General features: G+C 42.7%; 1 protein-coding gene across 10 annotated transcripts in view; it reads left to right on the top strand.

Annotated features, from left to right (window-relative positions):
- The window catches only part of RASGEF1A (RasGEF domain family member 1A), a 258,373-nt gene that overhangs the window by 220,808 nt on the left and 11,442 nt on the right, over positions 1-26,123 (top strand). For 4 of the 10 annotated variants that reach the window (XM_037904241.2, XM_043550871.1, XM_043550872.1 and 1 more), the window contains 5 exons: positions 5,619-5,798; positions 12,335-12,463; positions 20,948-21,085; positions 24,966-25,187; positions 25,825-25,899. In XM_037904241.2, coding sequence (XP_037760169.1) covers positions 5,619-5,798; positions 12,335-12,463; positions 20,948-21,085; positions 24,966-25,187; positions 25,825-25,899 — 744 coding nt within the window. Of the gene's footprint in view, positions 1-779; positions 1,214-5,618; positions 5,799-12,334; positions 12,464-20,947; positions 21,086-24,965; positions 25,188-25,824; positions 25,912-26,123 lie in introns of those variants that run through there. The other 6 variants (XM_037904242.2, XM_027829475.3, XM_037904243.2 and 3 more) reach the window with 4 other exon arrangements.

Raw genomic sequence — 26,123 nt, 5'->3', positions numbered from 1 at the left:
TTTCAGCCCTACATTTTTTGTGATTCTATGTTTCCCTAAACATGGGACTGGTTTGGGGCTGTAGCTGGCCCAGGCAGACTCAAGATGCCATTTACAGTTTTGAAGTTTGGGACAGCAATGCCAATATTCCAGTTAGTATTGGAAAGAGACCATAAGTGAGTGTTTTTCAGAGACAGAGATTGCAGTGGTTATACAGCAGATTGGCCACTGCCTCCCTGTCCACCTCCTCTGGGCATTTTCTCGAAACACCATCCCATTGGAGGTGACAAATTTCAGATCTGCATTGAAATAGTTGGCAGGAGGAGGGAAATGATTATCTGACCCTTGAAATCTCAAGGGGTGGGGTTTTTAAACAGCTGTCAGGACTGGCCCAACTCTGCTTCCATTGAAATTGATGGTAAAAACCCCCATTGATGGCAATGGGAACAGAATTAGGCCAAGGCTGGGTGCTGCTGAATATCCCATGCCCTGGATCTGCCCGTTGCTAAGGCTTGCTTTTGAATATCATCCAGATGTTGATCGTGGGCACCGCTTCCTGCCCCAAAGAAGCCACATCTTTTTATATCGAGAGCAAAGAAATGAATCAGCAGTTTTGTTTGGCTAGCACAATGCCACAAGTCAGAAATGCCCTAACTCCATCTGCCACACTTGCGCTTTGCTCGGTTATCTGATCTTCCCCGTGGCAGCCCCAAACTAGACAGCATCACCGCACAGAGCATATGGTGGTTGTTTTCAGCCGGTATAAAAGAGGCTGAAGTACTGTTGTTCTTCCAGGCTTCTTAAGTTTCTGAAGGAGAAAAGAGGTGGGAGGGAAAAGGTACTTAGCGGTCTAACCTGTTGGATGTGTTAAAGCTTCTATAGAGGAAAGCAGAGGGTGGGCTTTTCTTTCAAAGCTTGTACAGTGAACACACAAAAGCCAGCCCCAGTAAACTCAGCTTCTTTTGAATTGGACAAGCTCTCTCTCAGCCAACCGAAAGCTGAGCCAGGGGCTGACGTCAGAGCCAGCCTGGAAAGCTGTGAGCTTTCTGGTTTTGCTCAGATGAACCTGAGGCTATTTAGATCTAAGCTGGCGGGAAGGAAAGCTGAAGCCAGAGATATTTTTTTCTGGCAGGTTGGAGCTGCAATGGCTGGCTGAGACTTTTATACTCTGGGAAAGCCATCGGGATCTTACAGACCGCCACGGCTTATGTACATATTACAGAAAAAAATGAGGGTAAGAGTTCAAGATTTTCAGTTATGGGTATTTTTGTTAATATATATGTTAGTGGTGTGTGTATTTATACATGTACATACATTAATGGCAAAGCTAAATTTTGATCTCATTTATACTAGAAGATGACTGCAGTTGGTCCTCTGATTTTAAGGGAATCATTCTTGCTGTGCATCAACATCACTGAGATCAGAATCCGCCCCATAATCTTTTAAATGGTCTTTGTTTTGTTAGCAAAAATATTGTTTTAATTTGAATGGGATTCATTTGCTCACTCTGGAATGATTAAGTTTTAAGTTCAGAAATATTGAATGGTTTGGTTTACTGTCTGCTGTTGAAAAAGAAATTTATACCCCAGTTACAGTGAGCACGACTCCTTTTAGCATGTTCAGCTTTTGAAAACGTTTGCTTGGATTGATATAGATGGATGTCAACAGTTATATTCCTTTGGCTGTTTGTCTGCATTAGTCACAGACAAACTCACCAGGGAGCAGTGCTGCTGTTTTATTTGTTAGGAGACTGGTGATTGCAGGTAGGTTTTGGACTTGCATGAAAGACAAATACTGCCACTTTAGGATTTAAATGTCCACTTTCTTGGCAAACCAGAAAGGCACTTGGGTCGTATTTGTGGCACTTCCTTCTGCATCTATGGGAGATACCCTGGAATCACTAAAGTACGGATACGTCTTATAATTTATGTAATAATATATTCAGTGAACTTTTAAAGCTGATGGGCTTCTTTTCAACCCTGCCTGGCTCCAGTGCAGCCAAGTGGTCTTATTTTAGTACCAGCAGGTAGTTCTTATGCAAAATATTTAGCTTCTATATTGAATTTTGTGGGGCTATTTTGCTTACGGTACACTTTCACAGAGTTCTGGTTCATTCAAGCCTGGGGGAAAACAAATGCTTTGCCCATGTCTTCAAACAAAGTACGTTTAACTAGCAGCTAATGCTAAGTAACGTGCAGCAACACGTCCCACAGAGAGATTTGTTTTTCCAGAGTGCAGTCGCAGGAGCGGTGTTAGAGAGGTGACAATGCAGCTTGATTCATTTGGTTAAAGTCATTTATTGTTTCTGGGGAGTTTTAACAAGCACCTTATGCAACAAGCATGAGAGCTTCTAGCTACAAACTACCCTTTTACCTACTGGGAAGGCAGAGCTTAAAATTTATCTGCATTTCCATTCCAATAAAGAAAAAAAAATCTTATTCCTCCTTCCGAAAAGATCTTCACACACACACCATTTTGAACAGGTGCTAGAAACGATTCACAAGAAGAATGCCTCCCTTTCCCCCAGCTGCTTTATTGCTGATTGCTTCATTAGCAGTTAGTGTTCCTTTGCAAAGCTGGACATGCACCTCCATGCCATTATTAGCCCGATAGAACATACCGTACATTAGTGCACTCTGAGTGACTCAAAGCTATTGCTGTGGGCCTTAAAAGGAAAACAACAAATTACTGACAACTTACATAATATGCATAGCTAAGCTGGCTTCTTCGTCACACGCTCCCAAAGAAATAGTCATTTGTCAAGCTCTCGTGTGCTCCAGAGCACATGCCTTGTGACTAAATTGCTGAAATACTTTGAGACATTAGTGAGGAATTGTATGCCACGAGATCCTGTACATTTGTTTTTAAATCAGATGCTTATTCACAATTTCAGGCAACCAAACACTGGAAGTGTCCTGAACGGTAGGGTAGTTCTGGTGTTCATAGTTGAATAGCTGCCATGTTTTCAGCCACAGGTAGTTTCAGATCAGTTAATATATTTATTGTGCGTTGGCACAGATAGAAAGGCGTCCTGGATAAAGCAGCCAAGCACAATTCTATTCATCAGCTTGCTTTTGATGAGTAACTCTTGTATTCATGGATAAGTACTAGTAACATTGGGATTTCTTTCACCCCTTCTTTTCATTCCTCACTCCTCACCCAAAACCACCATTTTAGTAAAACTAGGGATAAATGTTTTTTGCCTGGGCTAGTAAATATTGACGATTTTACAAGGCCTGTTAAAAGGAAACATGTATAGGGCTTAAATGCTGACTTGACCTGCCTGAGCAGTCATGCCAGGTTGTTGCAAGAGCTCATTAAAAATCCTTAAGATAAATATGGTTTTCAGTTTTTGAACCAGCCCTTGCAACGTGGGTAAGGCAGGGCAGAGGGGGAAGACATTCAACTGGTGTCTAAGATAAAATCTGGAACATGGAACAATTGTCATGTTCAGATCAGTTTTAACAATATTGCTATCATCTTTCATCCATAAAAGTTCTTCACAAAGGTGGGACAGTCTCTCCAATTCACAAATGGGAAAACTGAGACATAGTGTGACAGGACTAGGCCAAGGTTACACAACAAGTTAATGGCAGAGTAGGAACAGAACTCTACCTCCCTTAGGGCTTTATCAACCTTGACAGTGGCCCTTTAAGGCTCAATATAGTAAATAATAGCTATTGAGAAAGATCCTGACAGGAAAAGTATTATTCTTCCACACAGGTATTTGCTTTGGCATTATAGGTAAGGCTAAGATTTTGTCATGGATATTTTTAGTAAAAGTCAGGGACAGGTCACAGACAATAAAGAAAAGGAGTACTTGTGGTACCTTAGAGACTAACATTCATTTGAGCATAAGCTTTCGTGAGCTACAGCTCACTTCATCGGATGTAGCTCATGAAAGCTTATGCTCAAATAAATTGGTTAGTCTCTAAGGTGCCACAAGTACTCCTTTTCTTTTTGCGAATACAGACTAACACGGCTGCTACTCTGAAACCAGGACAATAAAGAAAAATTCATGGAAGGCAGTGACTTGTCCCTGACTTTTATTAAAAATATCCATGACAAAATGGGAAGGGGCTGGGCAGCTGCGGATGGTTGAGAGGTCTGGGACCCCACCACCCATGGGGGCTCAGAGCTCCAGGTTCCCCCTGCCCTCCCGTGGCAGAGGGGAGCTGTGGGGTCCCCCTCCCCAGCAGTGGGGAGCTGCAGGAATCCCTCTGCCACCACAGTGGGGAGCTGCGGGGGTCCCCCCATGGCAGCCGAGGACTTCAGAGGATCCCCTGCCCCCCCCCCCCCCCGCAGTGAAGGGGAACTGCGAGAATCCCTCTGCCACCACAGTTGGGTGCTGCAGGGGTCCCCCTGCCCTGACAGCCAGGGAGCTACAGGGGTCCCCCTGCAGCAGCCGCCACACCGGGGAGCTGCTGGGGTCTCCCTGCCCCATGGCAGCAGCCAGGGAACTATGGGGGTCCCTCTACCCCACCCCACGGTGGCCAGGGAGCTGCCAGGATACCCCATCCCCCACAGTGTCCAGGAGCTGCTGGGTACCCCCCTTGCCTGTGGTAGCTGGGAGCTGCAAGGTACCCCCGCTGCCCATGGCAGTTCAGAGCTTGGGGGCCCGCTGCCTCAGGTGGTGCAGGTACCTCACCGCTCCCTGCTGCTGCGGGAGGCAGCAGGACCCTGCAGCTCCCAGCCACAGGGGCTAATGTCATGGAGGTCTTTGGACATCACAGATTCCATGACTTCCATCCTCTGTGACAAAATCATAGCCTTAACTATAGGGAATGGCAAACGTTGCATATTTCAGCAACATGCTTTGTTTTGCCTTCAATGTAAATTTAAGTTGTAGTCAGGTTTGTTTGGTTTTTTTGCATGCCAAGACTTATTTGCACATGGTAACTACAACATACTGTAGCTTGTGGTCAAGAGAAAAGAGCTTGTTTGGTTTGTATGTCACTTCAGAAGCTTTGCTTTATGTTTCCAAGGTAAAACAGTCTCCTAAAAGGTCAGGGACAAATATTGGAGTGCTTGTTCTAGCTCCCCCAACTCATACTGTCAAATGCTAGACAATAGGACATTCTTGTTCAGATGGTACATCCCTAATCATTGGCAGTGCCGTCCATGCGTCCAAGTATGTGCAAGACAAAATGTACTTCTGTCACGACCTGGGCTAGACCTAGCAAGAGAGATTAGTACATATCCAGCAGGGTCTAGTATTTTCGCCAAAAGACCTCCCCCCAGAACATTAAACAAGGACACTGTGCCAGTGTAACGTGGTTGTTTGTATAATAGGTTACGATTTGTTATCTATGTATGAGATTGCTCCTTCAATTTACATGGTATTTTGTGCTGATATCTCCATAGTCTTATTTGTAATGGGGGTGGGGAGGAAGCATCCTGACAGCAACTGCACAGTGAAGAAAGTAGGAACATAGGTTGCATGTAATTTCAAAACCAAAAGCCATCTGCAGGTCTGTGGGAGTTTGGGCTCACATCTCCCTCCCCCAATGCCCATGCTAATGTTCACTCCAATATGTAATCCTGTGTCTAATTTATGCCTTTGCAAAAGCCATGAAGACTCACAGTAGAGATCTGCAAAGAAACCTTAACCCTCCCTCTTTCTTCCTTCAATCCTGCAGGAAACTATGCCCCAGACACCAATATTTTCCAGCATGCTCGGTTCCAGTTGTAGTGGGCAGGTGCAGCCAGACATGGGCGAGAGGTGTGGAGATCCTGTTTACCAGGATGGAAATCTCATCTCTGGATCACTGGAGGCCCTGATAGAGCGACTGGTGCCCACCATGGACTATTATCCAGATGTAAGTAGACATTTCAGGACTTGTATTCCTATGGCATCTAAACAGAGTCAGGATCCCAACACAGATGGTATTATTAATTTTCTTAAAAATTCTTGCTTCATCTTAATCAAGATGATCAAACAGGCCTAATGATCTAATTGTTTTGTTGCAAGTAATGGGCCTTCCCTTCATAGGAGCGGATGCCCAGCTGGGAGGGACCCTCTACCTTTTTGAACAGCAATATTTGCCAGTGAAATCAAGCCCTGCTGAACCCCTGTCAGGCACTCTAAAAACCAGTTAACAGCAGCATTAGCAGAAGAAATTTCGATCCCACTAAGCTGCCTTTGCTCTAGTGCAACCAAGATTAGCTACTAACTGGATTCTGCCTGTGGGAAATACATCAACGGTGCGCTGAGGGCAGCTCAAATTTTTTTTCCTTATTTTGTGCGTCTTTTAGTTAGGTAGCCTGAAAAGCAAAAACAGACTTTAATTAAATGTTCTTTCTCGGCACATCTTAACTGGCCAGTTCTGCTAGAATTTAAGTTTCTGAACCTAGGAATGGTTTTGCAGCTGTTTCAACATCCTCGCCACAATCCACTGAAATAAACACCACGTGTAACTGCCGGGTATGCAATAGGCATCCCAACCTAGGATATTATTAAGAGATTATTACATTACTTAAAATGACCCCCTCAGCCCCATAAGTGGAAGGTTGTAGTTAAGGAGGTTGCAGAAAAGCATAAAGATTGTATAGCACAAGCTGTGTTTAAGCCCTGGGAAAATGCACAGCAGTGGTAGAGGAATCCAAACCCTTTAGCTATATAAAAATCACACATATTACCATGGGCCATGCCAGGAATGTCTTGTAGCAGAAGCCTTCCTGAGCTAGATCTGTAAGGTACCTTTTATTTTGAGGTCACAATTTAAAAACACACCGTCACTCACTACAAAGAGATTTCCATCCCCACATGTAGTTCCCTTGAACACGACACCAGTAGCCTTGTCCGAAACGTTAGGTTTGTTTTTACAAAAAAGGAATGTAGCAACTTTCCAATTCAAAAGCAGTCCTAAAGCGTCTATTTTACCATGCATAGCGATAATTGCATTGCACTTGACTGACACACATGCACAGTACGTAATTCTTCATAAAGCCCAGTGGGTTAACTACCATTTCGTGTTAATGCCTCCATTTGTTCCATTCTTTTATGAGCTTTTATTACACCATGTACAGCAGGCACAGGTTTGTTCCTTCCTTCAAGACACTCAGTGTGATGAAGAAAGCAGCAGGTAGAGCTAGAAGAGAACATGAGGTTTTGTACACCAGGCAAGTAGCATTACACAGCTGCAGTTAAGCCTTGTAAGAACCCGTTCCCCACCTGTTCCGTAGTACTATGGCACAGCTAGTAGCTGCTTGAGTTCCTTCCTACAGCTCATTAAGTAGCTGCTCATGCTAGTCCCTTAGTGTAAGGGGCTGTCTATTTATAACACAGCTATTTTGAATCTTGCTCCCTATTGTACTTATTACCTTCGGGATTCTAGCAATGATTTGCGGATCTTAGGAATTACAGTGATTCTGCAATACACCAAGCATGCTAAGTGCATTATAAACACATAAATCCAGGTGCCCACCATGAGGACCTTATCATCCAAATAAACAAGCAAACAAGTGACAGGGGATGGGAAACGTGTCAAGCAGCCGAATAAGTTCCTGGAAGAGAGATGGGAAACCCCTGCCACAGCAGGAGGGTACATTCCCTTAGAGAGGTCAGATCACTGACAGCAAATTGATCTTAGCCTAAGGGGTTACATAATAAAACAGAACAGCTTGAACAGTGTAAAGAGTGGGCTGGTTACAAGTCATCCCAAATCCAACCTCCCAAAAAGCCTGGACTTGGATCTGGTTACAGGTTTAGACTTCAACCCACACCTATTTTTACTTTAAAAAAGGAGTGGCCACAAAGGAACAGAGTAACCGCCTACTTGCTCTGTCATCCGTGGCTGTGATGCTTGAAAGGAAAGAACAAAGCCCATTAGTCCCATTTCACTGGTAGCATATTCCAGGAGAGGTGGTAGCGGGTTTTGGGTTGCCAGTTCGGCCTGGCTAAGAACAGTGGCTCTCAACCTTACCAGACTACTGTACCCCTTCAGGGCTCTGATTTGTCTTGCGTATCCGCAAGATACACCTCACTTAATAACTACTTGCTTACAAAGTCAGACATAAAAATACAAAAAAGTGTTCCAGCACTCTATGACTAAAAAATTGCTTCCTTTCTCATTTTTACTATATAATTATAAAATAAATCAATGGTAATATAAATATTGTACTTGTATTTCAGTGTATAGAGCCATATAAACAAGTTATTGTCTGTATGAAATTTTAGTTTGTACTGACTTTACAACTGCTTTTTATGTAGCCTGTTGTAAAACAAGGCAAATATCTAGATGAGTTGAGGTACCCCCTGGAAGACCTCTGCGTACCCCTGATTGAGAACCACTGGCTTAGAGCAACAATCAGTGATGTCAGTATAGATTTCCTGAGTTCAGCGGTGGCACATTTCTAAATCACTGAAAAGGAACTGGTTCTCATCAAACCCTCTGAACTAACCTCCCCAAGCACGTTGCTTGGAAAATACTGCACTTTGTGTCTACGTGACGCTAAAGATCCCAGTATCCTTCCCTAAACTTAGAGGGGGAAAAAAATACGGTCTCTTTTCATTCTGGTTTCAAGCAACACAAGACTTCTCTGTCATGTTGGCAGAGCTGTAGTTGGAGGTCAGCAGGAGGTAGAGGAGAGGTGAGATAAGGGCCTATGTTTGTGTGCTGCTCCTGGGAGGCTTGTTTGTGTACAGAGGCTTCTTTGGTGCATAGAAAAAATGCGTGCTTGTGAGACAGCAGCGTTCTGGAGGTTAGGAATGGAATGTACTGGTCTGTAATCCTCATGCCCAAGCAAGAGAAAGTTTCAAGCAAGTATTTCACAAATAAGAAGTTCCAGATCAAGCAGCAAGAGCACAAGGAAAATATTTTTCTTTTTCCTCAAGAAGACATCAGTACATTCTTGGGCCATAAAGTAACAGTTACTTCTTTAGTCTTGCTCTCTCTCTTTGTCCTTTTTATAGTTTAGGAGGTCTCTTAGCAACAACTTTAGGAACTAAAGAAATCTGCTTCCCTTTTTTTCTTGTAAAGCACAAACCCCTTTTGTGTCAGCTTAAGTTGGTGCTGAAAGGAATTTTCCTCATCTTCTTCCAAATACCTGCCAGCGTTGGGGCATAATTTTCAACCTCACCATTTAAGGAAGCATTTTTTAAATCCTTCTTTGTCAAGCCAGCTAGCTACATAGCTGAATTTCCTGGTCCAAGCCACCTTACTCAAAAAGAGAGGGAGCACCTATGAGACAGCATGTGTATGTGTGTGTGTTAATTAAATAAAGCTGGTTCAAAGCACAAGCTTTTTCCCTCCAGAGGCCTCCAGTTTAAATCCTGGTTTATGGCTCACACACAAACTAAAAAGGATTAGGTGATCTCATCTAAGTCCCCAGCACACTTGTTTTTCACCTTTTAGGGCAATCGTGTCTAACAGACTGAGAGGTCTGATCCAACTCCTGTTCAAGTCAATGGGAGTTGGATCACCTAGTAAGGGCTTTAAAGCTGAGATATGCTTCATTGGTGAGAGTCATGGTTTACACTGGTGTGGACCATCTCCACTGGATGTGTGCACCAGCACAGCTGTAACAATCACCAAAATCCCCCCCGTAGACAGGGCCTAAGACATTTGTACCAGATAGCGAGTATGTATGTACTGGGGACAGGGGGGGAAGACTCATTTCATTCGTTCAACTAGACTCAACACACAATGGAATAGGATGAGGTGGGCAGTGACCAGACGTTAGCCTAGAGGCTCATTATTCAAATAGAGAGAGAAGGGTCTTAATTCTGTTCTCACATTAACAAGAGTACAAAACTGGTGTATCGACTGGATTTCCTCCTGATTTTACACTCATGTAAATTACAGCAGAATCAGATCAAGAAGCCTGGACAAATGGGGCCAGATTCCTAGCTGGTGTACACTGGCATCTCTCTACTGACATCAGTGCAACTATTCCATTTTACACCAGTTGTGAATCTGGTCCCAGTAAATACTTGTGCAAAACCAATGGCAGGGGAGATTTCATTCCTATCAAAAACCAGGCAGCCCAAACACTGAAGAAGGCCTGGATTGGCACTGTATGGCTATTGCTAGTTAGAAATGAGGTATACACTGCCTGCCCTATTTCTGGCTGTACCAGTTCTTCACTTTTGTGAGCACTGTATTAACACAAGCCACCAAAAAAAAAACAAAACCAAACACCCAAAAACCAACCACCACAAGAGCCCTGATCATTTGGATTTAGTTAAAGCCTACAGCAGGACTTTAAAGAACTGGTATTCTGAGTAGGGTTATCTTGGAGTCACTCTGGATAAACAGTATCCCACAGCACACAAACTTTCAGGAAGAGACCTAGACTAGAATTAGTATGCAAGGCTAAAATATATCTTGCCACAAAGAATGTGGCCTAGCTTATCAGAGCGAAGGTCATTGATAGGATAGTGCAACTTATCTTTCAGCTGCTTCTACTAACCTAGTAAAGGCAGCTTTCCTGACAGTCTCAACAGTATTCCCTCCTCCTCACACAGAAAAGTGCATTTGTGGAAAACCTAGGGGACTTGGAGAGAGAAACCTTTTACAACCCTTCTCTAGTAATTCACAGAATGGGAGGTGAGGGAGTGTCAAAGCAAGAAGGACTTGACCCATTTCCAGAAGAATTTATACACAGTCCAATTACAAGTATAAGACCTGCACCCAAGTGCTAACGTTTCTCCTCACTTACACCACGGCGTGGTCATTGATTTAAGTCAGAGGGATCACAGGCGTGAGTGCAGAATTTGGCTATAAGGGGGAAAGACAACAGGAATAGAAGTGAACTATGCATGGCTTATAACACACCACATGCTACTATTTTGAGTTGGCACTCTGAAGTTTATTTCTCACATTCAGCACTGCTGCCTGTTGCATTTGCTAGGCCTATACTGTATGGAACGTGAGAAGACAGATCTGAGACATTGGCCTGTAACTCTGTTGAGTCTCCTTTCCTATTTGTGGGACAGGGCTGGGGTTCATTCCAACTTCAAATTATCTCAAAAATATAGAGCACTCACTGCCAAAGAATTATGCTTATAAACTTTAATCACAGATTGCCAGCAGGCTATTAACCGTTTACAGGCACATATGAAGGAATCATGTGCAACTTCCATAATTCACTGAAAATATAAGAAAAAGGTTATTGAGCAAAATGCCAAACCAAGAATGGCCTCTAAACTGTCCTGAACTGCAATGTGTCAGAAATATTATAACCAGCCTACTCTCACTCCAAGAAGAGTATCTGGTCACCTGAGCTCACTTTACCCTGTGATCAGGCTCAGGTGGAATTGACAGAGCTGCCCATAGGTATCAACAGAGCTTTTCTGTATTATAGCAGTTGAGCATCTGACCTCAAATCTCCAGATTTAGCCAGATATGTCTCCCTTACTTCCTTAGTCCATCCACAGTGGATACAGACCTTTAAAAGTTCATTCTGGTCCTACAGATATTACTGATACTAGTGAAACTCTCCATTCTAAGTATAGGAGCATCACCAAAACCCATAAGATCTCTAAAACCAGAATGAACTTTTAAAGCCCACCCTCTGTAATTTAGCTCTGTTCCCTTTCCTCACATTGAGGGCCTAATCCTAATGATAATAATAATGCTTAGCATTGATATAGTTCTATAAAAGTTCAAAAGGATCTGAATTGGGCCCCAAGGAAGCAAAGGGTTTTACTGGCTTAAAACTGAAATATTGTCATATGAGTACAAATTGAACCCAAGCCTATAACACTGATTGTGGGAAAGAGCATGGAAAGGGAAAACACACATGAAACTAAAACACTGCTGTGGTTTGGAACTAACTTGCAATAGGTTTTGGGCAGCCAAATAAAAACAATTGCTCTTAAAGAAACAAAGCAGCATAAATAATAGTGTTCAAGATGGGGTCCTAACATCCTTGGACAGATTCGTTCGTCTTTTTGGTGAAGGACAACTACTTACGCATATTTAGTTGGCAAAAAGAAAAGGACTACTTGTGGCACCTTAGAGACTAACCAATTTATTTGAGCATCTTGGTTAGTCTCTAAGGTGCCACAAGTACTCCTTTTCTTTTTGCGAATACAGACTAACACGGCTGCTACTCTGAAACCTGATATTTAGTTTGGTATCTTGACGTGACAAATAGTTTGGGAATCTGGGGAAAAAAAGCTCTATTAACAGCTGCTGAAACACTGTGTTTCTTCCTCTAGTCACCAGTAAAGCTAGGAAAGGGCATTGATCCATGGAGAAGACGATATATAGAAAGCTTAACCAAGGGAAAGTTCCATCTGTAGTTCTGGGAGGTAGATTTCATTAGCAGTCTCCAAAGAGGATGGGTGATTTCTGCTCAAGTTTCTCACCTGTTTTCTCCATTCCCCCCCGCCCAACCTTTCTTGCAGAGGACTTACATCTTCACTTTCCTACTGAGCTCCCGAGTCTTCATCCACCCACATGAGCTCCTGGCAAAAGTGGGGCAGATCTGCATTAAGCAGAAACAGCAGCTTGAGATTGGGTCTGAGGCAGAAAAGGTAAATGAACAATTTGTTTCTGTATTGAACTAAGCTATTGTGCATTTTATTTTCCTTTCTTTTTTAAGCTAACCGTGCATAGAACATATTGATACTCTGACAAATATATTTCACTAAAGACTTTCATACTTAAGCCTCTTTCCCTGAACCACTGTTCATTCTTGGCTAATCATAGAACCCTGATATCCATTAGCTCATGGACTGAGGCTCTTCTATCACTTGTGGGTATATTGTGGCTTCTTTTTCCAAGGGAAGGTATTGAATATTAAAATACAATAGGCTTTTTAAACCCTCTGAAAAACTGTATACAGCATAGAGGGTGCACTGTTCTGGGTCATGGACAACATTCCCTCTAATTTTTGACAGACCGTGTGTGCAAAAAATTTCTTCTGTGCAAATTTTTGTGCTTCTGTGCAAATTTTTGTGCGCGTGGTGTTTCACCATGTGTACGGGGTTTAGGATCTGTGTGCACATGCACAGTTTAGAGGGAACAGTGGTCATGGACTTCAGTTTACCATTAGGCAAATTCTACAGTCCTTAACTCCTATTAGTAAACCACTGACTTCAGTTTCAATGAGCAGGTAACACTAGTGGATACTGGCAAGAGGCAGCCAGCAAGCGGGTTGGGGTTCCAGTGCGGATCCAGAAGTTTGACATCTTTCATTTTGTCCGAACTCTTCCCCCCCACCCCTGATCCACCATGGTTATAACAGAAATCTCACAAGAACAAGGTTTTCTGGACCTCCATTCCATTTATTCAAAAATTTCCTAACTTCCCACCATTGCCAAGCTGGTTCTGTTCCATTAGTGTTTCTTTAGCAGTAGGTGTTGACACAGTCAGTCAGAACTGTAGGAAACAGAACTTGATTCACAGAAGAGAACAATGCCGAAGGGCCGGTATTACATACTGGACTTCTACTCTTTGTCTGTCAGCAACATAGCCTCAGACTGCATTCCTGAACCACCAAAATTCACCACCACCACCACTCCCAAAGCTGACCATCCTATTCCAGCTCCCCAATCATACTGTGGCATACCAATGTTGGGAGGCCTAGCTTAACCATCAGAGGAGTGAAGTTCTGGATCAACCTTCCAAGGGGGGCACTAGGAGCAAAAAGACCTAACTGGCTTCAAGACTGAGCTTGATAAGTTTACGGAGGGGATGGTATGATGAGACTGCCTGCCTACAATGGCATGTAGCTGATCTGTGACTGCTAGTAGCAAATATCCCCAATGGATGGACACTAGAGCTTTGAGTTACTTCAGAGAATTCTTTCCCAAGTGTCTGGCTGTTGGGTCTCGCTGAAATGTTCAAAGTCTAACTGATCATAATATTTTGGGATCAGGAAGAAATTTTCAGATTGGCAGAGACCCTAGGGGCGGGGGATTCGCCTTTCTTTGCAGCATGGGTCACTTGCAGGTTTAAACTAGTGTAAATGATCAAGTCTCTGTAACTTTAAGTCTTGAAATCATGGGTGCCGGAACAAGGGAGGTCAGGGGGCCATGGTCCCATCACTTTTTACCAGCTGTAAGGATGAGTGACGGGGGGGTGGAGACTTGGGGGAAGGGGCGGCACGGGGCTGGTTCAGGCGTCAATGCCCCCACCCTGCATTTTTAGGGAGCTTCCATTGCTCCTGCTTTAAATTGTGATTTGAGGACTTGTGTAACTGAGCCAGAGGTTAGGGGTTTATTACAGGAGCCGGTGAGTGAGGTTCTGTGGCCTCCAATGCCCAGGAGGTCAGACTAGATGATCGTGATGGTCCCATCCAGCTTTAAAGTCTATGAGAAAGGCTGCAAGCTGCTGGTGGTGGTGTTTTAAGCAGTAAGTCAATTAGACTCTGAGCAAGGGTAGTGGATATGAGGTTTAAAATGGTGGCCCATATATACTGGGGCTTCCAATTTTGCTATCACTGGAGGAATATCTTCTCTTGGTACTTCAGATTGAAACTGGGATGTACTGAGGGGCACAGAAATGGGGCCACATTAAGAGGTATTTTCAAAGCTCTAAATGACTAAGTTCAGTTCTGGTTCTGGGCACTGGTCTTAGACAATTCTTTTGTAACAGGTCCCAGTTCAGCAAGGAACTTGCGCACATATATAACTAAGCGTTTGAATAGTCCCATTGCTTAAGCACTTTGCTGAATCAGACCCTCAACAATTTAAGCCATCCCTATATACAAGAGTGACATTTACTGCCATCAGTAATTAAGCTTTCAAAAATTCTCATATGGACTATTTAAGGTTTATGGATAATAGGAGTACAAGATGAGGCTCTTCTTTGCAGACAGCAATGTAGTTCAGTGCATTCATATCAGAAGACACCAGCAAATAAGCACTCAGCCAAATGTATTGGTAACTTCAATGGCAGTGTATGTTACACGTGTTAGGCAATATAACCTATGCAATTTAGGCATTCAATGGGTATGCAGAACAAGTGTAGCTTACATACTGAGATGATGTAGCAGGAAAATCAACTAACAGGAAGGTGTAAAATAGAGCAGTTCACCTTCTGAACGCCCACGCTCACAGACCTTGTGTTGCTAAGTTGGAAACAAGCATCAAGGAAAATCAGTTAACAGCAAGGTGTGAAAAAAAAAAGTGTGTTTGGAAAGCTACTTTGCACCCTCCTGTAAGTTGCTTTTCTGCTATGCCCCTGACCCTTTCTTCCCCCTTAATATAAATTACACTTGTTTTCCATGCCCAGTGAATACCAAATTAATGCAAGTTAGACTACTGCCCTTCTTCCAGCCCCAATGTAAATTTAACCTACAGACTTCCACTGGTATTGCATCTGCATTCACCAGGGATGAATTTGGCCCATTAGCATTTGCAAATGATTTGCTCTATTTGGCTGCAAAGTAGGAATGTAAAAAACTCATTCTATGTGCATCATAGAACTTCTAAACTGAAGTCAGCGTATGCATACTCAATCATAACTCATTAGGGTATCATTGGCCAAAATCCGTTCCACCAGCATCTACTAATTAAATGCTATCGCAGCAGGAAATAGCTGGCACAAAAAGTTCTGATCACTTTCTGATTAGAGATTTGCATAAACAAATTATAAAATAAAGGGCTGTCTGACTTGTTGTCTGTGTAGCGTATGAGCTGAAACACTGGCAGGGGGCCTGGCTTTGAGGTTATGCACCATGGTGCTTATCATTCCTACATTTTTGACGTCTCTGCCTAGTAGCACAGAAAAAGTGGAAGGCAAGTCAAGATGTAAGTGGTAGATTGAAAGGCAAACACTTTGCGCTCTCTTCAAGACTTCTGGCTAATTTTAAAGAGCGACAGTCTCGTAGGTTTTAAGACATTAGGTGTAATAGGTCAGTCACTTATTAACTCTGTCAATAAAGAACAAACAACTTTCCAGTGAGATATAGACAAGGCCAAGAGTGATTGACCCAGAGAAAGAGCAGCAGTACAATCCTGCCTACGGATAAAATCAGCTGGTGAAACATCATTCCCCACAGCTTGGTAAAAATATATTGCCTCAAAGGACAGCTTTGCTTTTTAACTACTAGTTAACTTGGAAAGTCACCAATTTCCATTATGGTCTGGGATTTTTTTTTTTTTTTTTTTTTTAGTTAAATGCAGTAAGCTTTATATCTCCAGAGTGGCTAAAAGCCCCAAACAGGTTCTGTACAAGCATAGAAGCGAAGCAGTCTCCAGCCCTAAATAGCTTAACCAATCTAATTCATTTTAAAAATCCAATGAGATATTAAAATTTGCACTGAAATGTTAAATAGTAGCTTGATTATGAAATAGATTTGATCCATCTGGCCACGTATTTCATTCTAAATGCTGCTTTTTTAAAAAGGAAATAAAGGGAGTAAATTCAGTGCTCAAGAAAGCAAGGGACTGATAACAGTGACACACTTGATATTCACATCAACTGTCCCTGTTCAGGAGAGACAATAATATTTGCAGTATTTTTAATATCCGTAGTAGTAGTGGTATTATGTAATGCACAGCCACCCAACTGAGATTGAGACCCTATTGTGCTAAGCATGGAGGGCCAGATTTTTCAAAGGTATTTAGATGCCTAACTCCAATTGATATCAATGAGCGCTAGACACCTAAATACCTTTGAAAAATCTGGCCCTGCACATGCACCTGGGGGGAAAGATCCCCTGCAATGTGGATCATTTCTCCTTGCGGTCTCTGAAAAGTTCTCTTATTCCATCACATTCTGTTGGAGCATATAATGGTAGCAATATTTTCTCTCTCCAGATGTCCTCATTTCTCTCTTTTGAGTGTTAACTAATGCATGGCTCATGCTTGTTAAACATAACACTCCAAACATAGCACTGCCAACAGCCCATCTCCTGACCCTCGACGTCCTGAACCACACAACTGGGGATGAGCGACCGTCCCTTGCCATGTCACTCAGCTAGAGTAGCAGGGGTGCTAGCGATCAGCACAGTTTGACTGGCAGAGCTTGTGTTGCTCCTATGCTATCCCTGGCTCACAGTTCAGCACTGTTATCAGTCCTGGGTTTAAGTATTAAATTCACAATCTAAAGTCTTTTTTTAAGAAGAATGCAAATGTCTCTACGGGCCTCCTCTCAGGTGGTGAACTAACTTCCAGGAAAACTGTGCTGATTTACACCAGATGAAGAACTGGGCCAAACGAGCAAAATATTTGAGAGACACAAGGTAGGTGAGGTAATATATTGTAGCGGATCAACTTCTGTTGATGAAAGAGACAGGCTTAGAGCTCAGTGTAGTTCAAAAGCATGTCTCTCTCACCAACAGAAGTTGGTCCAATAAAAGGTATTACCTCTCCCACCCGGTCTTTCCAATATCCTAGGACCAACCTGGCTATAACACTGACATATTTTAGATATATGCAGTAGACAGAAACACACACATTTTTCTAAATATTAACCTCCTGTGTTAATATGCTAGCAAGGTAGCAATACACACTGTAAGAACATTACTGTAGAGTTGTTTCCCTGTAACAAAACACCATCTCTAGATCTTGATCTTGATCCCCTTTTGGTGCTGGGCAGGAAGTACTTTCTTGATACTCTCTAGCTATTGACTTTTGTCTTCTCTATGAAGGTCTTAATCCGAAGCTCTTTGAAGTCAGTGGGGTATTTCTACTAACTATGGGTTTTGAATAGGCCCCATAGGAGGACAATGTTTGAAATCTGAAGTAAAGCTATCAAAAGAGTAGGCAGGTACATTTCTTGCATGCATAGCACACACACACACACACACACACACACACACACACACTAGTTGCTGCCTCCCACAGAATTACTAGCCCAAATTTTCTGATTTTGTCAGTTATCACAGATGTGTGCATCATCACAAACCTATCACACTGAGTTTTAGCAGCATGCACATGAAACAGGAATCTAGCATTTTGCTGGGCGGATGGTTTTCAGTGTTGCATTCAGAAAGAACATCTTGTTTTCATCAGGCAGTGAAAGCAACTGATAAGCTTTGTCACACTTGTATTCTTGCTGGGTAATGTAGCTTGTCTTGCATTAGAGTCCTAGCTTTGAACAGTGAGGAAAACAAATTCTGACAGCCTTTGTGTAGGGGTGCATGAATGTGCATGCATAGTGGACAAACATACATCCCAAAATAAAAACATTATTCTAAATCTATGCTGATATGCAGCAGACCATTATAGCTGTAAGGATGAATTTGAATTTTCCCCAAATGCAAAAGTCAAGAAGGTGCAGTCAAGATAATCATCGTTAAAATAAGCCTGGTGGAAAAACCAGATAGTGGAGGTGTGCCTATTTACACCAGTTGAGGATCTGCTCCGCCAACTCGCTACACTGATATACACCACCCCACACTTTTAACAATGGACCAGATTAATTTGTGCTGCACAGGGAGCTATAAGATTTCATACCCCAGAGGCAAAAGGTGATTGAAATTGAAGGACAGGCAGTAATCCTGCTGCTGCCCTGCCTCATTATTTTACTCTGAGTGGGTGTGGGAGGATCTTGAGTTTACAGCAGGGGATCCACAGGAGCTACACTGGCAGAGGTTGCAGTGAGGATAAGCTGAATCAGTGCCCCCCACCCCAAGTATTCAATTACACACCCACTTTTTTAGCTACCCGCCTCCAGCAAAGGGCACAACTGCTGTTTTGCTAACTCTGTCTCTTCTCCTACTAAACTTTCCACTGCCAGGACTGTATGCCACAGTTTGTAACACGCCGCCCCCCCCCCCCCCCCCAAAAAAAAACCCCAAACAAACAAACTTGGGCAGGATTTAATCCAGTCATTTGTACAGCACCTCCCCCTTCCCACGCACCTAAACATTTGAGTTTATGTAGGGACAATACATGTGTCATTCAGACACAGAGCTGGGATGTTAATCATGCATTCTGGCAGGTGGAGTTTTCAGGGAGAGAAAGTAAAGGTTTCAATAAGGGCTGGACACCAAATTTGGTGCAAAGGAGATGAAAACCTGGAGTTGCTACCCATTTCTCAAAAAGAGGTCTGCATGCAGAGAACTTCCTCCAGATGCTGTTTAGAGTACAAGATGGGATTTCATCCTTCTCTCCCCAGCAAGACCAACAGAATTCCAATGGGATTAAAATGCAACTAGAAATAGTACACAGTTAACATTTCCGTATAAGCCAGTAGCACTCCCCTACCCTGTACAATCCTTTTAGTGGCTCATTTCTGAAGGGTCCAAACTCTGCGTGATTTTATTTTAAATTCAGAGCAGCCATTGTTAATTTTCCCGCTGATTGCACTTGAGTGAGCTGTTAGAAGTCATAAAAACAACTGGCTTATTTAACAAAAGTATCTCAGAGAAAGGGGATTTTGCTCATCTCACTGAGCATGGTGTTGGGGGGCAGGAATTCTGGTCAGGTTCTCACAAAGAATATCCTCTTTTCCAACCCATTTGGTTCCTCTGCTGACATTTGAACCTGCTAGCTGACTTGCTGTAAATTCCAGGAGGTGGGAGGGGAAAGTCACAGAGGGAAGTACCCTAACCAGTGCTGAAAAGGAACTGCACTTTGCATAGTGGAACTTTTTCAATGACTCAGCTGGGATGGTAAACAACAGAGAAAACTTCCTCTTTATTTTCTTAGAACTAAGCTTCTTTTAGAGCCAAATGAGTCTTTTAACCAAAGTTAAATATAAACCAGACTAAAAATAGAAAGTCTTCCCTCTCATAGTCAAATTCCACCCTGATTTACACCATGTAAATTTACACACTGATTTATGCTGATTGGGCAGGGGGGGAAGAAGTGGGGTGCACAGGATCTACGTTGGCAGAATTTGACCCTCCTGGGAAATACTGAACAAAATCATTTCCAAATCTTATGACTACAGAGCAGACTCTCTGTAATTCACTCCATACTTGCTACTCTGAAAAATTCAGTATGCTGTCTTCCTAGTTTTGTGTGCCTTGACCATGGCCCATAATGCTGCCTGGTTTGTTAAACGGGATTTGCCATGTCCTGTGCAATGAGGCAGTTGCTTGCCAAGAGTGCTGTTCAAGATGCTGTGTTCTGTGCAGAATCAGCGAGAACATGTGCGCACTCTACTAAGGTTCTGCCGAAGCACGACCCTCAGAGCTGGTCTGTTGTATGGACAGGATGCAACTGCCCATGTAAAGAGTCATCTTCCCAATTAAGTCAGCTTGGTCAAATCTGCAGAGTGATCATTGATGGGGGGCGGGGGAAAGTGTTTTTTAAAACTCTCTCCAAACCTTAACACCACATCCCTTTGAATTTACCAGTACAACCCTCTTTCACCACCAAAGCTGGATTAATTAGCATCCAAATCAGATCCACATGATGGAACAGCCTCGGCGCATGACACTAGAGAATTCACTTGTCAGGTGACAGAGCTGAAGAGCTAACTCCTTTCCCTGAGGGCTTTTGGAGCAAGAGCCAACATTTTATTGCCAAAGTCCCTTTTGATTTAGATGTAATGCAAAGTACATACAACCTCTTTTGTAGCATTTATTTATTTGATTGGCTATTTCAAACAGAGCACAATCTGGGGGTCCTGATTGAAAACCAATTCTACAGAAGGAAAGATTCTTTATGAGCACTTCACGGGAAAGATGCTTGGTTATGACACTGCAGCTGTGTGTACATTTCAATTAAGTCATTAAAGGTATTGCTCCAGTCCTCAGTTGGTGTAAGTCAGCCACATAGCATTGACTTCAGTTGAACAAAATGCTTGTACGATACCGTCATCTCCCTAGCTATTTGTGACTGGCCTTAAAATATCTTCAAAGCTTTTGGTTTAGAAATAAAAGCTAGCCAGTTTCAGTGGCACTGGGCCAATTTACATCAGCTGAGGAGCTCTCGCTATGTGATTTCATCAACATAAATGAATACATATTTTAGTAAATACACACACCTGCTACTGATTCAATTATTTTTGATTGTGGTGCAGGGTGTGCACTTTCCTCCATCAACCATTCACTCACCTTCACAGCAATAGGAGGTCTGCAGGTCAGTAATCAACCCACCTCTACTCCTCTCTAGGCAAAGCTAAAATCCTTTGCTGCCAAGATCATTCAGCTCCTGAAAGAATGGACAGAAACATTCCCCTATGACTTCCAGGATGAGAAATCCATGAAGGAGCTGAAGGAGATTGCTCACAGGATCACACAATGTGATGAGGTAAGGGGGAAAATAACCATATCTACAAGAGCAACCAAGGAATACAATTTATCATAGTATTTTCTCCCCACCATTGCTGTATGCATCCTAACTAGGTTAGAGTAACAACTGCTGAGCTGTCAGCGCAACCATTGGATATGGGTTAGGAGGTGAACTTAGCAAAAACTGGCTGTGTATTGCTGCGTCCTAGGAGGCGATGACAAAGCACCTGCTGATGGTATAGGAGGTGAGAGGAGGAAGAAAAAAAGAGGATTGTAAGGTATAATACAATTCCAACACACAGCATAGTGTATGTTGTGCATCCCCTTCAGTGCCTGATCCACATGGACTGTAACTTTCAAAAGAACCTTTAACACTAGCTGTAGAAGCATTTGCTTTAGTCCTTGATGCCTCTGGACCAATCCCCAAGGAGAACTATGACAACAACTGTAACAAGAGTTTCACATAGCTTGGTGATAGCTAGCACGAAGAAAGATCTTTAAGGTGGTGTCTACCTATTCAACCCTGGTCTAGCTACAAATCTGAACAATTGTGAGCTTTCATGTCTAGCAAGCCAGGAGAAAACTGCCTCCAAAGTAACCTGCCAATTTGGTAGATCCAGAGTGGCTAAAACTAGCAATGGAGAATCCTTTTCTGGAACAGTTAGGAAGCTCGCGTGACAAAGGAAGTCACTACAAAAACTGGAGAAAGAAACTGGGACAGGGAGGGGGGTAAGTATGAGGGGAAGACTATATTGAAGAAAAGGATGATTAAAAAAAAGTAAAATGAATAAATCATAAGAATTAAAGTGAAAAAAATGTTTTCTAATGTTTTGAATCCGTTTAAAGACTAGTCTCCCTAGCTTTTTATGACAACAGGATTATGTATGTGCTTTGTTTGATTTAAGAGAAGGATGAAGACCGACAGGTTTGACAGCATTGTGGGAGGCAGCAATAAGTCATTATACAATTAGCTGCTACAGCTGTTGTCAAAAGGAAGTATGCCCGTTCATTGAGTCAGCAGTATTGTTTACCTGCATGCTACTAAGAAAATGTCAGTGTCTTAATAGGTGAAAGAGAGGTAGGATTACAATAGCCCTTCTGTTGTCTTTATAAACAGGGGGGAAAAATAGCTGGTGGGGATCCTACCATAAAAAGTTGACACATTTTTTAAACGTTTTCCACTTTGATATAGTAAGTTCAGACTTTTAGCCATTGTGATAGGAGCATTTCAAATCTCTATTTTTGGGAACAAGAGGAAATACTCTGGCTTTATATACAAGAGTAAATTGCCAGTTGGGAGAAAAATCCCCGGCTTTATGGAATGGCTCAGAGCACCGGTTGCTGAGGTTTCATGTGACATCCATTTATTATGGTATCGTAGCATTTATCCTTTTAACAAGGCTACATGTCAAGTTCTCAGTCTGTGAAGGGCTAGGCTTTGTCTGACCCCTAGAAATGTAATTTGACACTAACAAATAGCAAATGGCTCCCAGCCTCACTGTTTGTCTCCTGTTCTTTTATGTTTGAATAAATTACCAAGCAGCGTCTAAAACAAAGTTATTGTTTTTTGTTTTGATTTGTGGGTTTGGGTTTTTTTGGTTTTTAATTTTTCACGTTTTTCAGCTTCCCCATTTTTCTTGATGTATAAGATAAGTTATTAGGAGCGAATGGAAACAGATGTAAGACAGTCATGCTGATGTTAACTTGGAGACTCTAGGACAGCATAACAGATTTTTGTGGCTGAATGAGCAAATATTTAGACTGTGTTTGTGAATTTATAAATCTCCGAGTCTAAGAAGAGCCATGTGGACTGTCAGCAACTCGTAAGTTTTATCCCATTTCAATTGCCTTCTCCATAGTCACACAAACATCCAAACACCCCACCACCCTCACTTTCTCCTACATTTAAACTTTCTTCCCTTATCTTGCAAAATACATAATCCACTGCCAGGGGGCCAGTCTCCCCTCATCTATGCAGGTGTAAATCAGCTATCACTATTGAAAAATCAATGGATTTATGGTGTAAAAACCAGTGTAACTCAGAGTAGAATCAGAACTCCAAAAGAAACTCTTGCAAACTTGTATTTTAGGCATTCGTAGCATAATAGCAATAATAGCTCCAGCCAGCTGCTGCTTAGCAATAATCCCGTTGCCTCATCAAGATAAACTACGCTGCCTTCAGCTTCTTATTTGATTCCACTTGGGAGCCAGATTATTGCCTTGTAAAGCAACGTTATGACACTATTATTGCTTAATTATAGCATGCGACAGACAAATTTTTGATAGCCATCGTCTCTCGCATCTGCCACATAGTTTTCAGTCATCACTGCACATTGATGGCTTCCTTGAATAGTCACAGACCCATTCCACCTCACTTCAGTGCATCCAGTTGACTCTGGATGCAGAGAACATGACAGCAACAACATTAACCCTTAAAACACCACTTTACTTCAAAGGAATTGATGCATGGGAACCCAGGAGAGTGATATCATAGGGAAAGAGAAAAGCACAGGAAAGCTGGGTAATTGATTTGGCAACTGAAAGAGAGTGTCAGGGCACATATTAGGAAGACTGTGGTTTGGCAGTTGGAGTATTTAAAGGGGTACAGGAGGATCAAGCAGTTGGGAAGGGATCAAATTATTTTTCTCAGGGAGGTGTCATGAGGAAGTCTACATGAGAGCAAGTGTTAAAAACACTTGTTGGGAGACACCAGCTGGAACAGGAGAGAGGCTGGGTTGCTTCCAATAGCATTTGTCAAGGAGGATAACAGTCAATCATGCTAAGGATTAACACTGAAAGGCTCTTGTCTTGGTTTTTTTGTTTTGTTTTTTGTTTGGTTTTGTTTTTTTGCAGAAACAGGAAGTTATATGCAGATATGGAAGGCATGTTTTAGGAGAGCCCAGTGCACCTTATAGGGAGGCATGGGAAAGCACACTGTATTTGAACAGTCCCAAATTCTAGCCCCATTATTAATTGAAAACAAAAAGTCTCCCCATAAGTCTCTTCCTACTCCAACAGGACTGTGCCGGAGGAGCACTGGCACTTTGTGAGGCAAGGAGCACAACTGCTGGACTCATGAAGGACCATCATGGTCATGCATCCCCAGCTCCAAATGTTCATCAGAAGCTGGAGATGTGCAATCAAGCTACAGCAGAAATGACTGAACTTGCACAGATTGCCAATTAGTAATTAAATGCAACATGGAAAGTGCGTGTATCTGAATGGCATAATCAGTAGAAATATAGTCAGTGAAACAGCTTATGTCTATGCACTTCCCTCGGGTCTTTTTTCATACATCTATTCTGGAAAATTCAAGTAGGGCACCTTTGTTGGCCAAGTGCACTGTGGAGATTTTGGGCATTCTCTGAATTGCAGGGTGCACAGCCAACCATTGCTACAGGCAGGATGCTGAGCTAGAACATTTCATGAGTGTGATCTAGCATGGGAATTCCCATGACCCTGTTGGGGCCAGCCAGACTATTGGTATCATGACTAAGGAGCAAGTATTTTGCCACTTCCTAAGCAGAAAGAGACAAGAAGCCTTACAAAGGCAGAAGACCCACAGCCTTTCAGTACACCTGCTTCCAAATGACTGACCCAGTCGCTTTTGAAATGTATTCTGAGCCAAGAAGAGATGCTGCAATAGCTGCTAAGCTTTTGAAAGCAAAGTTGGGGAGGAGGGTGCAAGAGTTTTCATTTGCAACTCTACCCAGATATTTAGAGTACCCTGAGATGGGTTCATTTGCCACATGAAAATCAGCTCTGATAATAGGATGGAAGATACTGGATGCTAAGAAGCATTATTAACCTGTCAGAAATTCCTTGCTAATACCAATCACATATTTCTACTCACAGTACAAAGTAAAGGTTCTTACTAGTCAATGATTCTGTCATCTTAGGAAAATGGAACCGTGAAGAAGATCATCAGCCAGATGACACAGAATCTACTGATGACCCTTTCTGCAAGGAGTCAGTACCAGGAGATAAAAGAGAAATTCAGGCAACCTGTTACTGATAAAGGAACCATCCTTAAAAACAAGCCACAGTCGACCCAGAAGGACATACTGAGCATCTGTTGTGACCCCCTGATCTTGGCGCAGCAGCTAACTCATATTGAACTGGTGAGATTTGGATTTCCACACTTCAGTCCTTTCATTTTCTATTTACTGCATGTTAACATATTCACAGCCAGGAGTTTGCCATTGACTTCAATAGGAGTAAGGTCAGGCCTTCAGTGTAATTAAAGTGCTCCAATCTAACAGATGGGAAGTGATGAATGCATGAGAGCAACCAGGTAAATCTGTGAGGGAAAAAAGAGGGTACAGTGCTTTCAGGGGTGAGGAGGCAGACACCCCCAAACGTTGGGTCTCTAAAAGCCAGGGCCAGCTTTATAGCAAGCTATTATGAAGGCAACCATATGGTATCTCAGAGTGTTTGGCCTCTCCTTCCAATTCCACTGACAAAGAATGGAGGGAGAGCGAGAGCTGGTGCCAGGGTAGAGGCGTCTCTCCTAGTTCCCTACTGGTACTAGAGAGAGATAGAGGGTCACACTCGGAATATTGGGGTCTCAGAGGAACTGAACTACAGCAAGTTAACTCATTGTTGGTGCCTAAGCTCAAATCAGGATAATTAGAGCAAAGAGTGTAGGAGATTGAGGCCACTCTGGTAATGTCTTAGGCCCCACTGGTATACATTTCAGCTAGAGTCCTGTTTATGCTGGTCTTTGTACATTGACAATTCCTACTCTCCCCAATGCAGGAGAGGGTGAGCAACATTTACGCAGAGGATCTGATGCAGATTGTCAGCCACATGGATTCCCTGGATAATCACAAGGTGTGTGTGTGGGTAAGGAGAGAGCACGAGCGCATACACATTTCATTTGAGGAAGATGGGTAAAGGGCAGGAACATCTGGACACATTTGAACATAATCTATAAGCCCTTGCCCTCTTCTCTCTCTCAACCCCCCTGAGCAGAAAAAAAACCGAACAGGAATATCCGCACCCCTCTTTGTGCTCATAACCCGCAGCAGTTCAGGGAGGTTACCTCATCACTGGAT

This window comes from Chelonia mydas, chromosome 7 (assembly GCF_015237465.2).
Source record: "Chelonia mydas isolate rCheMyd1 chromosome 7, rCheMyd1.pri.v2, whole genome shotgun sequence".
Classification (NCBI taxonomy): domain Eukaryota; kingdom Metazoa; phylum Chordata; order Testudines; family Cheloniidae; genus Chelonia; species Chelonia mydas.
Note: the sequence above shows the minus strand (reverse complement) of the source record. Positions and strands in the feature narration are given on the sequence as shown.